The sequence below is a fragment of the Dama dama genome, chromosome 23 (assembly GCF_033118175.1).
Source record: "Dama dama isolate Ldn47 chromosome 23, ASM3311817v1, whole genome shotgun sequence".
NCBI classification, from domain to species: Eukaryota; Metazoa; Chordata; class Mammalia; order Artiodactyla; family Cervidae; genus Dama; species Dama dama.
Window position 1 is genome coordinate 17,509,457 of NC_083703.1, and position 15,116 is coordinate 17,524,572.

The following is a 15,116-nucleotide window of genomic DNA, read 5'->3' on the forward strand; positions in this document are numbered from 1 at the left end:
CAGATGTGTCTACGTGCAGTTCAATTTACAGAAAAAAACAAGGAAACAAATGATACTTTACATGTTATTCACCTTTTTGCTTTCCCCCAGTCAACGGTGTATATCACTGATACCTCTCACCTCAACAAGTATGATTTTATGCTGTGATTATTAACAACTGCTTAAGAGTCCACTGTGTGTATGCTCTAAATTTATTAATCATCGGTCTTCCAATACTGGGCATTTAGGTTGCTTCTTTTTTTTTTCTTTTACTGTTTAAAAATTACAGTGTGTGTTTTGTTTTTTGTTTTTTTTTTTTTTAGATAACAGTGCCTCTAAATATTGGTAAGTGAATCAGGAAAAAAACAAGAAAAAAAATCTTAGGAGCCTCAGGTAATTACTGGCCCAGACACAGTTTTTGAAGCTTTACATGATGAAGGAACTTCATGGAAGTCCTTGATCTCTGTCTTTTAATGAAAAAATACACAACAGCAAACGTTTTCCAGTGTTTAACCTAATGATATAGTAGGATATAAAGTGGTTGTTATGCTTAAGGTTAATTTACAAAGAGCAGAGAAACTTTTTACTTGTCAAAATTAATCAAGAGTCATAAGTAAAACACAATTTAAGAGGAAGAGAGTTATGGGGCTTTCTCACTGCTAAAGGAATGTTAAACTAGTAGGTGTATACCTCAACACAGAGTATGGTTCTGCTCTACATCTTGGTCAGTTCATAATCCAGAGACAGAAAAGAAGGACATGGTGGGGACAGGGGAGGAACGGAGACTGATTTCCTGTGGTTATGACCACAGATCCGAGTTTTGGGTGACAGTTCACTGCCAAACTGTTTCATCTTGGGGCGGTGGTTTGGTGTTGTGGTGGCAGGGAAATGAACCACAAGACTTCTGAATCCTCTTCTCTCAGAGTAAACAACACAGATGTGATTTTAAAGTTTCAGTCTTATCTAGAATCGGAATAATCTGGTGCTCCTGAAGACCATGCTTTTCAAGTAAGCAATCAAACCATTTCCTATCAAAGTACCAAGGACGTTCTTAGAACAAAGCCACAGCAGGGAGGAAAACTACAGAACATGACCCCAAGCACTCAGCTAACGTATCACTGAGCTGGGAAACTGAAGAGATGACCATTCAACAAGGCAAGAGGGCAGAGTATACAGTGAATGTGAACTCAGGCTGTGCCGTAGGCTGCAGGTGCTGGAGCCTCTCTTGCCTTCTCTGCATGGTCACAAAAGGAGTATCATAAATTTTAAGGGTCATTTAAGACTTCAAGATGAATAAGGTCCCTCATATTCATAAAGATCTACTCTCACTTCTTGACTTTCAGAGTAAGGCACAGCATGTCCTATTTACCGAGCCCCTGCAATATTGCAACTGAAGGTCTTTTGCAGTTTGGACAACTGTGGGCCTGGAGGGTGTTTGCTACAGAGCAGCCAGACAGGGAGATGGGGGAGGGTCCCCAACTCTGGTCTGTGACGTGGGGCTAGATGCTGTCTTCCTGGTGAAGCAGGCACAGAAAACGCCCTCTCTAGACCTGTTAACTAAAGGGCCTGGCTTCTTTGGTCTCTCCCTTTTCCTATTAAACTTAAGAATCAGATCGATGAAAAAAATAAATGAGGGACATCCCCACACACACACACCATAGAAACAAATAACTAGTAGGAATGTGATTAGTAAAACCAACATACTGCATTCTACTTAAATGTGAAGATGAAACTGACACAGAGAAAAGAATTGAAAGACTTTGCAATAAGTAAGCCTCTAGTCACGAGGAAGAACCAATGAGCAAAAACTACCAACTGAAGATAATTTCCTCACTGATTTTAGAGAATTTTTAAGCTCATTACTAAAAAGAAATGACCCTGAGGTTGGGTGGGTAATAAGAAGTTAAGATTTAAAACAAGGCTATATTTTTGTGAAATCTTTATAATTAAACACTTTCTTACTTCTGTGTAATTTTAAGATTGTGTAAGACATAGCAGTAAGAACTCGTTCTCCTTCGAAGATATAGATGTCCCATATTCTGAGGTTTAGTGTAAAGGGCGTCTATAATTAAAAACAAAACAGAAATAAGATGAACAGTTTGTCCTCGTCTGGTATTTTTAATATTATGATTGGACTTTTTAAATAAATACTCACCCGATCAAGGAAACATTGAAAAAACCACTTCATTGTGTAAAAACTTGTGTAGACTTCTTGAGAATCCTGGAAAAAACAAAAATTTCACAATTTCTGGATTGCTGCACACAAAATACGACGATATAATAAATACTAAAAGTTAGGCAGGTTGTTGGAGGTAGCTGTCACAGCTAAACAAAACCATTCATTACAAATCTCCTCTGTGCTGGAGTATTTCCCCTTTTTCTCTTCCAACTCCCTCTTCTTCCTCAATTGTACTTTTTAAAATCACCCTGAGAATAAACCAGCCCCTCATAAGATAAGACTGTTATACAATACTTTGATTCTCTTTTAATATATTCTAAAAGGAAGCATCCTTGCTTTACTAAATTACTATATTTTTTCAGAGGAGTATGCATGTCATTCACTGAGGATGAGTCTATATGATCCTTAAAATATTTTAGTGCAAATACTTTAGTGCAATTAAAAAACCTCCTAAATCACTGAGAAATCACATATCCTTAAAAACTATATTGTTTGTATTATTATATAGCAGCTTCAAAGACAACTGATGCTATGAGTTAGGGCTGTGATAGTTCATTGGTACTACATTTCACAAATCTAATGTCCTTTGAGCAACTGGGAACTGTAACTGCTCAGTCAATGAAATGGATGCGACTGTACACCAATAGAGCAATGGGGACCAACGGCTGCACTCAAGTCTTCTAGCTTTATTCTTGGTACAGGTGGGTGTAAGTCAAGGTCATATCTACCTACCAAGTGCTGCTTAAGCTTGGACAAAAATTTATTCAGGATTTTTTCATGATGTTCTTGAAACCTCAAGAGTTTGGGAAAACCATGGACAAAAAATCCTAGAATACAAACATAAAAACAATACTTCATAAATAAGAACAACAGAAATCCCTAGTTTAAAATGCAACATATTTCTTTTATCTTGTAGCTGTCAACAACAAGAAAAACAAACCTAGTAGTTACCCAAATATTTTTACTTATCTCCAAGGAAACAATTATGTATAAGCTTTGATTAATGAAAACTTATAGCCTAGTATGTGTTTGCTAAGGATCGCCTATCACCTTGTAAAAGTATAAAAGAGGACAGAGTATTTCTGAATTAAAAGGGAAACTAAGAAAGTAAGAAAAAATGGAAACTGAAGCTTTTTATCAAGACTATCTGTTTACTTGAAGTACTGGGTGATGTCTTAAACACACACTTCTATAAATTATTCTAATCTTGATTACTTATTTTGCTTCCCCATTATATAAAACAAACATTGTATTACTTTTTTCAGGCTTACTCTAACAGTATCATTAGAGTAATCATGCTTCCCAGGTTAATAACAGTTTTTAATCCTTTTTATAAGTGATATTTAACATAAGCTAAAACATGCAGGCACTGTATGATCAATGTTAACATATTCTATCCCAAATGATTATGCAATACAATCTATAAGATTTCTAGGAAGTAACTGTAAATGGGAAGTTAGTATTAACTTTGTGTATGTAACTCATGGAAATTTACATCTATTTTTATTCACAAGTTTCCTTTCAGATATTCTAATAGTCCATTAAAAAAGACACATACACAATGAATTTATGATTTCTCCATATGAGTTTTTCAGCCTGGGTTCTAGGTAACTTCAAAAGATGTTAATAAGTGTTCTATGTTTTTAAAAGAATCCAGGAGAAATACTGTATGTCACATATACCCTTTTTTTGCCTATGTTCACAGGCATATGAGCTTCTGAATGTTTCTAAGTTGTTTTACAGACTAAAGACACTTGTTTTTCTTGGTTTACCTCATCTCCCAGACTTATCTGATCTTGGAGTCCAGTTTTTCCCCATAGAACGCATGTTTCCAAAACGTAAAACCATGTCCCTGCAAGAAACTGAGGAACACTGCTGGGAAGCACTGCTTTATGATCCTTGGGGAAGGGCTATTTCTTAACTGATTCTCAGCTTTCTAAGGAGTGTGTAAAAATCTCCAGAGATAGAAAATTCCTCCCCTAGTAATACTTTCTGGTGAAATGATTTCATTAAAAAAAAAAAAAATCTATATCTCTCTCTTTCTCTGCCATTTTCATGGTCAATTTGAGAGGAATGGGAGTTGGAAGAAACTCAAGAAAAAGTCTGATTTTGAAAAAGGCAATTCCTTCAATAATAAACATGAGCTCAAGGATGCTAAGATACCGCTTCCCTTTTCAGTGGGGTCCCAGACTTTGTATTTTAAGTCTCATGCTTCAGCCCTCACTTGACACTTTTGTGAGTGATAACAGCTTCATATAGGAAATGCAAAGAACTGAGATAACCTTCAGTTATAAAATTTCATAGGCATATCTAGAAACAAATATCTCTAGGTACAAACTTACCCATAATAATGACCTGAACTGCTTTGTAAATGTAAATGTTAGAATAGTAAAATAAACACTGCTTTGTAGACTAGACTGGGGCTTCCGAGGTGGTGCGGTGGTAAAGAATCTACCTGCCAATGCAGGAAGCACAAGAGATGTAGGTTTGATCCCTGGATCGGAAAGATCCCGTGGAGAACGAAATGGCAACCCACTCCAATATTCCTGCCTGGGAAATCCCATGGACAGAGGAGCCTGGTGGGCAACAGTCCATAGGGTCACAAAGAGTCAGACATGACTGAGTACACACACACATAGCTTAGACTGGTGACAATAATTCCTGAAAGCAAGTTATCAGGCTTGTTAAAAGAGATGGATTTTCTAAACCTGGACAGTATTCCACATAATTACACACTACTTAAGCTGTTAATATTCTACTGTACTTCCAAGATTATCAGCAATGCCATCTCACGCTAAAGCAAAATAAAGACTAAGGAAGAGTTGTGTTTCTTCAAGATGCCTTTTGCAATGATACTATGAGTGACAGCTCGATGTAATGTGTCTTATGACTGGAGTCCACTTATGGAATTCAAAGTGTCCAGAAACACTCATCATGCAGACAGTACTTATTTTTTAAAAAATTCACAGGAAACACTGAAGGAGATAGCTAAACGCAAACATATACATGTAAACACAGTGCTTCAAAAATAACCACGTGGTAAGAATGTGAGATTTAATATACTATGGAAGGTCATAGTTTTGAAAATTTAAAACATCACATTAACCTTTGGCAGGTTCCCCACCACATGAAGCTTCAATGTTCACAAAGAGAATGATGGTCCATTCTCAGAGTGATTAGTGTTAAAACTGTTTTTAATTTGATATTATCACGCTCAGTGGCATTGAGAAAATAATTTTGCACGACATGGACAAATGCCACTTTTATTTTCAAGAGAAGTTTCAATCCAAACTCTCTCAAGTTAAGTTTATTGCACATACTTGGCAAATATAAGGAAAATATTATTCAAAACAGTGTAATATCTTGAAAACAAAAAAATTACACAAGCTTTGAAATATCAAAGTGCCCAGCATATGTTATCAGCTTTTTTTTTTTACTGTAAGATGGAATCGGTTTTAAGGCTGAAAGAATTAAAACACATATTTGACACACCAAATTACTGTGGACCTTTCCTTTAAACACCTAAGTATCATTTATCAATTAATATTCTCTAACAAACTGGTATAAATCACAATATCCAATCAACAGTAGACATTTCACTGAAGGCATGACTGTCCAACAGTTTCGATCAAAAGCTTCCAATAATTCAATTTTTCCTAAATTCTTCCAAACCTAGTTTCTCCTAACCAGGGCAAGTAAGGAAAGAATTTTAAAACGTCAATAGTGTATGTGGTAGTAAAGACGAAGGAATATAAATGTGAACAGAAAAGCTTAGAAAAGTTCAGTGAAGAAGAATTAAATAAGAGATTAATAATAAACACTAATGAATTAAACACGCCCCTAGACAAGCTGCTATACTTGACTCCACCAAGCATCACCCCGAGTCTGACTGTTCGAACCTGCCTGTCTCTCCCTCCCGGGTTTGTTGTTGATGATTAACCTCAGGGCCCTCATACCGTGCATGGCGTGTTTGGGGCCTGAGAACAGCTTGACCAGGGCCCAGAAGGCATCTTCCTCGTTCATGTACATGAGGAGCAAGGCTGTGATCTGGCTCATCCCCTGACAGTATCCAACCTCCTAAAGAGAAATGAGAACAGAGAAACCGGCGCTCTTAAGATCAAATTACATGTACATACAGGTATGAAAAACTGATGCAGAAAACAGAAAATGCCTAAATACATTACCTAATGTGCAGTTCTACAGAGAAATATTACAATCATCACAGTACCGAGCCACATGCTATCAAAGACTATGTTTGTGTTGAAGAATAAATGCAGAAGTGTGGAGAAGTCTAATCTAAAAGGACTTTATTGACCTCTGCTCAATACTGTTATTACACCTTCTGTAAAGAGCACTGTTTATATTTCTGTTTTATGTGTGATTCTCAGCTCAATATTCCTCCTCTTTGCTCAGATGCTGGCAAATTTCTCTCCTTGCACAGTTCCCAATTGGCTGTCTTTTCTCCTCGAGATTTCTGGATCCTTATGGAGACACATTTTGGGGTACCCTTCCAGTCTAAGCCCCTTCCCTGAGAACTGCCTGTTCTCCCCATAATTATACCTAATTTCACATGGCCTTAAGGATCCATGTTGTGACATGTGAACCACAGCTCGTGGAGACGAGGACATCTAACCCCAGGGAATCATCAAATCAGCTGCATGACAATTTTACTCATTTCTCCAGGAAAACTGAATAAAGCCACAACTACATACATGGCGGTATGTAGTTGAACAGAATGTCCACACTGAGGCTATGGCTGCAACAGCAGCCTAAGAAAAACAGATAAGCAGGCAGAGAGACAAACCTGAAGAGAGAAACAGTACAATGAAGTTTCCAGAGACAGAGTCACCACGTGGCCCCGAGCGGAACAGAAAGAGGAGCTCTTCTCCCTGTAGGCTTCTCACCTTCCAGCTGCAACAGCCACCCCAGCTTCACTTCTATGAGATGTCCCTTTAATCAATTTCTTTTTAACTTGCCCTAGTTTGAGTGAACTTCTGTTTCTTGTAACTTAAAGGTTTTGATTACAATAGAAATGGTACACCTCAAGGTTCAAGGTGTCCTTCCTGGAATCCAGTCAGCGAAGTGTTTACTTGGCACCTATACTGGTGCTAACAATAGTTGATCTCTTCCTCCAAATCTCTCTCCCTCAAGAGAAATCAATGCCTTAAGAATAACATGTTCTAATACCAAAACATTTAGTTTCAGCTTACTCCAGGAGACAGCAAGTAAGTATCTACGGTCTGCCATCCGGACCTCACCAAATAAATGAAATGTGATTCTGAAAGGCAGCCTCCCAGAGGAATGAAGAGTCACCAAGAGTCAAGCAGAATTAATCTAGCCCCTACTTCCTGCCCCTCTTGCCCTGCTGATTCCCAGTGCTAAGTGCTTAAAATAAAAACAAGAAAAACACCACGACAAAAAAAGCAACCTGTGGTAGGAGGGGACAAGTGAGCTTTGCTTTCATACTGTGGTTCTTCCCACTTTCCAAGAGCTCTGCTCTGATACCCTGGGGCAGATGAGGGAGCCTTGGGAAGGTCCACACAGACTGTCCAGTCCTGAGATGAAGCCAACACAGGCCAAGGGGGCTTTTTCAGGAAGGAGGCCCAAAGATTTCCTCCAGGTGCTCAGAACACAGCTCAAAGAGCTGTGGGCAGGTAGGCGCCTGACTTACCGTATTATAAATAGAATATGCAGCAAGAACGTGGAACAGGGATTGTTGCCTAGAGGAAAGAAATTTACATGGAACACAATTTAGTTTTTTCACCTTTTTAAAATTAGGAACTTAAAAAAAATATAAGCAACAGTTTGACTGATGATAAATAGATAATCCAGATAAAGCTACTATTATAAAATTTATAAATTTAAACAGTGCTCTACACAGTGCACTCAAATTTAAACAGTGCTCTACACAGCCTAAACTTGAGGCTAGCTAACATTCATTTTGACAGAAAGGACTTATAACAAAAAGCACAAAGCACCTCACCATGTCTTCAACTTGTCCTCTTTCAGGGACCTGTTCTCACTACAGACTCATCCCCACAGAAGGGGCCGGCTGGACGGAGCTGAGGACCAGCCTTCTGAAGCCTCACTCACAGGGCCAGCATCCTGCAGCACCTTGCGGGGTGGGGGCATGTCCCCTAGGGGGCTGTGTCTGCTGGAAATCAGCTCCCAAGACTGGCATCACCTCTCCCCTGGCCAGGATTCAGGGCCCAGGATCCAAGTGTGGGAACAGGAGAGGCTCCACCCACTGTGACCTCTTGTCCACTAACAACTTGTTTGCTTTCTGCTCCATCAACCTTAGGCTCTGCTGCTCTAGAGGTCCTGGCTCCAAAGACAGGAGTGTCCCCACTAGGAGACAAACACTTCCACTGAACTGGGAGCCAGGTTGGCCACCCCTACCACTATGGGCTCCTCATGCCTCTCAATCAGTACGCAAAGGAGGCAAGTGTACCGGCTGGAGTGACTGATCCTGGTCGCTAAGGGGAAAGGTGAGCTGTTAGGACATGGTGGACGTAAGCAAGAGGCACATCTGGAACACAGAGAATACTGAAGGTGCCTCTGAGTACAACCAAACCCAGTGATTCAAGTCCGCGGAACACCACCACAATCAAATTCAGGCAGGACTGCTAATGGCAGACTCTTCAGGAATAAAGGTTTAGGGCCCACAGCAGCCAAGGGACCTGCTGAGGGCAAAGGGTACATGGGATGGGAAGTGGAAGGTAAGTGTGACCAGCAATGACCACATGCCCAGTCACGGAGATGACGACTACATCTGAGTACTTTTTCCTTATTTTGGTATCAATATGTTTGTATATATACATATATTTTTTTAATGTGCTTTGCTCCTTCTCTTTTCCCTTGTGTTCCCATCTACCATAAGATGTTTAACAATAGCTTACTTTATATCACAGCATTTAGGTTATACGTATCAAAGCAAAAGGAGTACATATCCCTAAGGACTCAGCATCATTTTGTCGGGAGGGGTTGGCATATTTTGAGTTGTAAGCAGAATAGCTGTGGAAGTACAGAATATTATAAGGAAGTACAACTTCATTGTCTTTATTCAAAAATTAAGTCAATGAGTGTTGTCTGTGATGGTGAGCTTCTTACGTGCACTTGGCATATTTTGAGTTGTAACCAGGATAGCTGTGGAAGTACAGAATATTATTAGGAAGTACAATTTTATTGTCTTTACTCAAAAATTAAGTTGATGAGTGTGGTCTGTGATGGTGAGCTTCTTATGTGCACTTGGCTGGGCTACAATCCCGATATTCAAACTCTAATGGAGGTGCAGCTGTGAAACAGGTCTTTTATAAATGTAACCAAAACACACAATCAGTTGGCTCAAAGTTGGGGAGATTACCCTCCATAATCTGGGAAGCCCTGACGCAATCGGTCAAAAGGTCGTTAGAGCTCTGAAGGCCCTTCATGACACCTGCACTATGGACCTTGAACTTGTTAGTTCCATCACGCTGTAAGCCAACTCCTCACAGCAAGTCCCTTAGTTTACATCTCTTAACTGGTTTCTATTTCTCTGGCTGAACCTTAACTGATACGGAGGACAACAAAACTGTACATTTCATTCCTAAACAGCCACTGTCATTTTATTCATCCATTTCCCATTTTTTTAGTTTCACCTATACATGGAACCAGGGTCTAAGAATGCATTTATTACTGACATGGTTCTCAAAAAGTAACAAAATCTCTCATTTCTTTTCTGAGATTTTTAATAAGAGTATCTACCATATATTTAAGAATTTCTAGATCATAAAATGATTTTATAGCAAATAGTATAACACAGATATGTCAAAGATTAAAAATTTAAGCTAAGTTATATCCTAAAGTTTACATAATATGGACCAAAGGATCTGCCAAAATTTAAACCCTCAGAGGTGGAAGCAAAATTATCACCTATATAAGATATTCCAAACACTCACATTTCAAGTTGATAAAGACTATTTGTAAATGCTATTCATAGTCCATAATATTAAACTTTACTTACTTCACACCATATCTGTCTCTAAACATGATATGGTCCCTAAATGTGCGGTTGACATCAAGGTCTATCTGTCTGATATCAGGCGAACAACCCCGTGCTCTGTGTTTTAATTTCTGAAGAGGAAAAAAGAAGAGAAGAAAGCACATTTTAATGGAAATCAAATGTCAAAAAGTCTATGACAAACAGTAAAATAGTTATCATTAAAAAAACTTTTTTTTGATTTAGAAAAACCACTTCCATGGTTCAAAAATAAAAACAACATAAAAAGGTGCACAGTGAAAGGTTTCCCTCCGTCCACACACCACCACCCTGCCTTACCTCCTCCCCCTCCCACCCTCCCAGGGCAGCTAGATTTTCATTTGGATGGAGAATGTTTGGAGTTTGCGTTGCTAAGACTCTTCCCAGGCAAGCCAGGCAGTTCACGGTGATTCCTTTCTTCTTTCCAACATAATGTTCTAGTTCTCCTTGGAGCTTATCACTGCCCGGTTGCTCGTTTCTCAATTGGCTTAGTTTTCTATAGAGTGTTGCTAGTTCAACCCAGGCTCACTTTAGGCTGCTGTCACCTCTCCGGGCTGTTCCAGGAGAGCAGGCTCCTCCTGTTCTCTACTCCCCACAGAGCCGGCTCCTAGGGCCTTTGACCAGCTGCCCGGGGGCTGCTCAGGGGCTCCCCTTCACAAACACCTGCGAGGCCTTGCTCTGCTTAGGTTTACTGGCTCCTGCATCTCACATCTTTCTTGGTTTACTTCCTTGTTCTGAGGAGCTTGGCCTCCAGTAGCTTTTGTGAAAAGATGTGTGGAAGATCAATTTTTTGATACTCTGAATGTCTGTTAAGTCTACCTTCTTTCTTAGCTATTTGGCTATTTTAGAATTCTAAGTTAGAAAATATTTTTGCTCAAAAGGCATCACCTTCACTGTCTTCTGGCTTGCAGTGCTGCCATTCTACTTCCTTCTTTATAAGAAAGGGGCTTCTATCTCTAAGTTCTGAAACTTGTAATTTCTGTTTTTGGTTTGGATCTATTTTTAGCCACAGGTTTGGGCATTTGATGGATCTTTTCAATCTTAAAAACTCATTGAGTTGAGTTTTGACTTCACAATCTATTTTCTAGGAAACTTCTTCACTTGTCATTTTCAAACCCTCCTCTAGAATTCTTCATTTCTATTATCATCTTTTATATTCATAGGCTCTGTTGTTCTCAAATGTTCCTTTTATAGCATCCTATACTTGTTTTATGGATGCAATATCTCTTTTTATCCCTCTGAAGACATCAGCAATAGCTCTTCTGTTTTTTTCTTGCTCTATGGGCTGTTTCTCATAAGTTGCTTTTTCCACTTGTTCCTATTTTCCATGCTAGCTCCTAGCTCCTCTCCTCACTGTCTGCTTGTATTTGAAAGACACAGGAAAGCTGATGGAAAGTTCTGTGTGCAGACGGGCTTCACAACTGTCTTCACTGCAGAGTGATCCAGCTGCTTTCACTGGGCCTCCCCCACAGTCAGGAGTTTGGGGTTATTTTCTTGGGCTGGTCAGATTCCTAAAGAAACACTCGTCCGATCCCCCATCAGGAGGACAAGTGCCCAACTGCTGATGTTCTGGGAGTCAAGTGGAGGGAAAGGCTGGTCTGCCCCAAGTTCAGGGCATCCACTTCCCTGCATCTTCCTCCACATGTCTGTGTCCTCTCCAGCCCACAGGCCCTCTGTTTCTCACCCCACCCCCCCACTTCCCCAGAAAGGAAATGCTTGATGAGACATGATAAAATATGCTTTAAAATACAATTTAGTTGAAAGGGAGAAAAACACCCGAAACATCTATAATATGAATTATTCTAGAGGACAAGAACACTTAACACAAAAAAGACCTCATGACAGAAGCAAAGCCCAGTTAAGCAGGTAAAAAAATAACGGAACACAAAGACTATTTATGTCCTAGAATGGTGACAAGCTAAGGGCAGACTACAGGAAATTAAGCATATTTATCTTAACAAAAGGAGGTAAGCAACTTCTCGGGTAATCTCTGAGACTGAGTCCATGAATGTCACAATAATAAAGAATAAACACTTACTTAAAAGAAATAGGATCCAATGAGCCTATAAACCTGAGGGCAGAAGTACAGTGGAAAGCACCTGGATGAAAAACTAGTCACCTCATTGTGGGTCTGGCCGACAACATTCTTCAGCCTTGCTAAGGCTTCAGGTGAGGTTGTTGAGCACCGTGGCCAGACCCCTGCCATCTGTGACACAGATCACAAGACCCCAGAGAGACAGATAACGATGAGATACAGATAAAAGAACGGGAGAAACAGTAGATAAGAGCACCAGCTCAGGAGCCACCACCATTATCACTGTTTGAGAAAAATCTTAGTAGATTAAGGAAAAGTAGTTTTATTCTCATTGAATTTCCATAATATCTAACAGAAAAACCCAAACAAACTTTCCGGCCAAATCAATATCTAATCAATCATTTAAAATAATTTGAAACTCTAAAATCCCAGGACATAAATTCATAATCTGTGGAGGGTCCAAACAATTAATTTAAAAAGTCTTGTCCAAAAAAAAGTAACTGCTTAAATTAACCAATATTCATAACCTTACATCTTGATGAAAAAAATTTTTTAAATTTATTTATATTTTATTGACGGATAATTGCTTTACAGAATTTTGCTTTTTCTGTCAAACCTCAACATGAATCAGCCATAAGTATATATATATCCCCTTTTGCCACTATCATTTGACATAGTTCTGGAAGTCCTAGCTACAGCAATCAGAGAAGAAAAAGAAATAAAAGGATTCCAGATCAGAAAAGAAGTAAAGCTTTCACTGTTTGCAGATGACATGATACCGTACATAGAAAACCCTAAAGATAGTATCAGAAAACTACTAGAGCTAGTCAATGAATTTAGCAAAGTTGCAGGAGTCAAAATCAATATACAGAAATCACTTGCACTTCTATATACTAACAATGAAAAATCAGAAATTAAGGAATCAATCCCATTCACCATTGCAACAAAAAGGATTAAATATCCAGGAATAAACTTACCTAAGGAGACAAAAGGACTGTACACAGAAAATTATAAGACACTAATGAAAGAAATAAAAAACAACATCAACAGATGGAGAGATATTCCATGTTCCTGGGTAGGAAGAATCAATATTGTGAAAATGACTATACTACCAAATGCAATCTATAGATTTAATGTGATCCCTATCAAATTACCAATGGTATTTTTCACAGAACTAGAACAAAAAAATTAACAATTCATATGGAAACACAAAAGACACCGAATAGCCAAAGCAGTCTTGAGAAAGAAGAATGCAGCTGGAGGAATCAACCCTCCTGACTTCAGATTATACTAGAAAGCTACAGTCATCAAGACAGCATGGTACTGGCACAAAAACAGAAACATAGACCAATGGAACCATATAGAAAGCCCAGAAATAAACCCATGCACCGTGGGTACCTTATTTTTAATGAGATTTTACTTATACATAAGCAGGAAGGTATTAAAAGAGCATTCCAAAGTTCCTTTTATAATTAATACTGGGTTTAAATTATAAGTTTTCTTCATTTCAGTTATTCTAACTTATTCTATTTATATATACTTTCAGAGGAACATTTATTTTTAGATATACATTTCTTATTCCTTCCAAAGGTTAATATAAAATTTAGGTTTAGAAAGGCTATAGCTGAGATGAGAAGGAGGTAAATTTAATGCACGGGCCAATTTACAAGTCTTGGTGGTCACTTTTATTAACGAATAATAAAACCTAGAAATGCTGTAACAATCTTGGGGGAAAGAGGAAAACAGTCAGTCATACACACGCAGCTGCTGGATAAACTGAATTTTGTTATTATTTTCCTAAAACCTCTAAAAGTGACACTGTAAATCTATTATTAATACTGCATTGCAAATGAACAGCTGCAACCAGGTGTTAATTTTCCTTACAAATATGCCCCAACCATGACTGATGGTTTCAAAACGCCAGGCTGGCTCTTGGTACTCACACTGTACAGGTCTCTGGTCTCTTCCTTCATTTTTGGGATCTCCAGGAGCAGTGCCCAGACTTCACCTCTGAGTTGGAGTGGGATTCCTTTGTAAATTCTCCTATGAAACTTATGGAAAGAAACATAAACTGAAAGTTACAAACACAAAGCTCAGACTAGTCCCTTAAATCACTTTTGTTCCTCTTTTCAAAGGATTCCTGGTAACTGATACAATTTAACACTCCTGGACCCTCTCACCTCTCCTCTTTAGATCTGAACAGGAGACATGCACACAGACAGGACAGAATAAACAATGAAGATGTCAAGTATGTCCATACATCAGCATTTTCATTCACTGCAAAGGTGTGCCTTCAGACACACGAGAGCACAGTTGGTGCCCTTTCCAAAGTCGTGAACATCCGACATTCCCCGCTGATGTGCCTAACTAGTTACACACTTCCCTTCTTTCCCCTCATACATCTAAAAGGTCCAGAATAACAAAATAGTTCTCTTGTGTCAAAGTATCTTTATGGAGGCTCTCCAGAACCTTCTATCTCACAACTCATTGTGACTCCCAGTCTTCATTCATTTCCCTACCTCCCTGTCCCAACACACACACACACTCCCTCTTCCCTCTCTTCTCAACTCTGGAGAGTTCCTTCAGGGAAACTTTTGTTCTTTTCCTAATGACACTGATCCTATCTGACCAGACAAAAATAGTGATACATTTCCATCAAGAAGGACCGCCACTTCTGAATGAAATTCTGTATAAATCATCAGTATCATTAACTCTTTGGGTACTTGATGCTGCTATCACTCTAAGATCTTAAGACTCAGCATACCTCTCCAACTTCTTGTGATTTGCCTTTTTCCTTAAAGCTAATCACATATTCAAAATAACATATTATTATTATGCTCATTATAAAGTTATACATAAGGAAACTTTAAAACTTAAAAGGAAGTGATGAAACAAATTATGGCAGA

At 38.8% G+C, this 15,116-nt stretch overlaps 1 protein-coding gene across 7 annotated transcripts in view; it reads right to left on the reverse strand.

The window, feature by feature from the left end:
• Nucleotides 1-15,116, reverse strand: part of USP6NL (USP6 N-terminal like) — a 140,717-nt gene that overhangs the window by 14,203 nt on the left and 111,398 nt on the right. For all 7 annotated transcript variants that reach the window (XM_061126063.1, XM_061126064.1, XM_061126065.1 and 4 more), the window contains 7 exons: nucleotides 14,154-14,261; nucleotides 10,161-10,270; nucleotides 7,830-7,878; nucleotides 6,115-6,235; nucleotides 2,891-2,985; nucleotides 2,135-2,200; nucleotides 1,942-2,041 (listed from right to left, as the gene is read on the reverse strand). In XM_061126063.1, coding sequence (XP_060982046.1) covers nucleotides 1,942-2,041; nucleotides 2,135-2,200; nucleotides 2,891-2,985; nucleotides 6,115-6,235; nucleotides 7,830-7,878; nucleotides 10,161-10,270; nucleotides 14,154-14,261 — 649 coding nt within the window. The remainder of the gene's footprint in view (nucleotides 1-1,941; nucleotides 2,042-2,134; nucleotides 2,201-2,890; nucleotides 2,986-6,114; nucleotides 6,236-7,829; nucleotides 7,879-10,160; nucleotides 10,271-14,153; nucleotides 14,262-15,116) is intronic.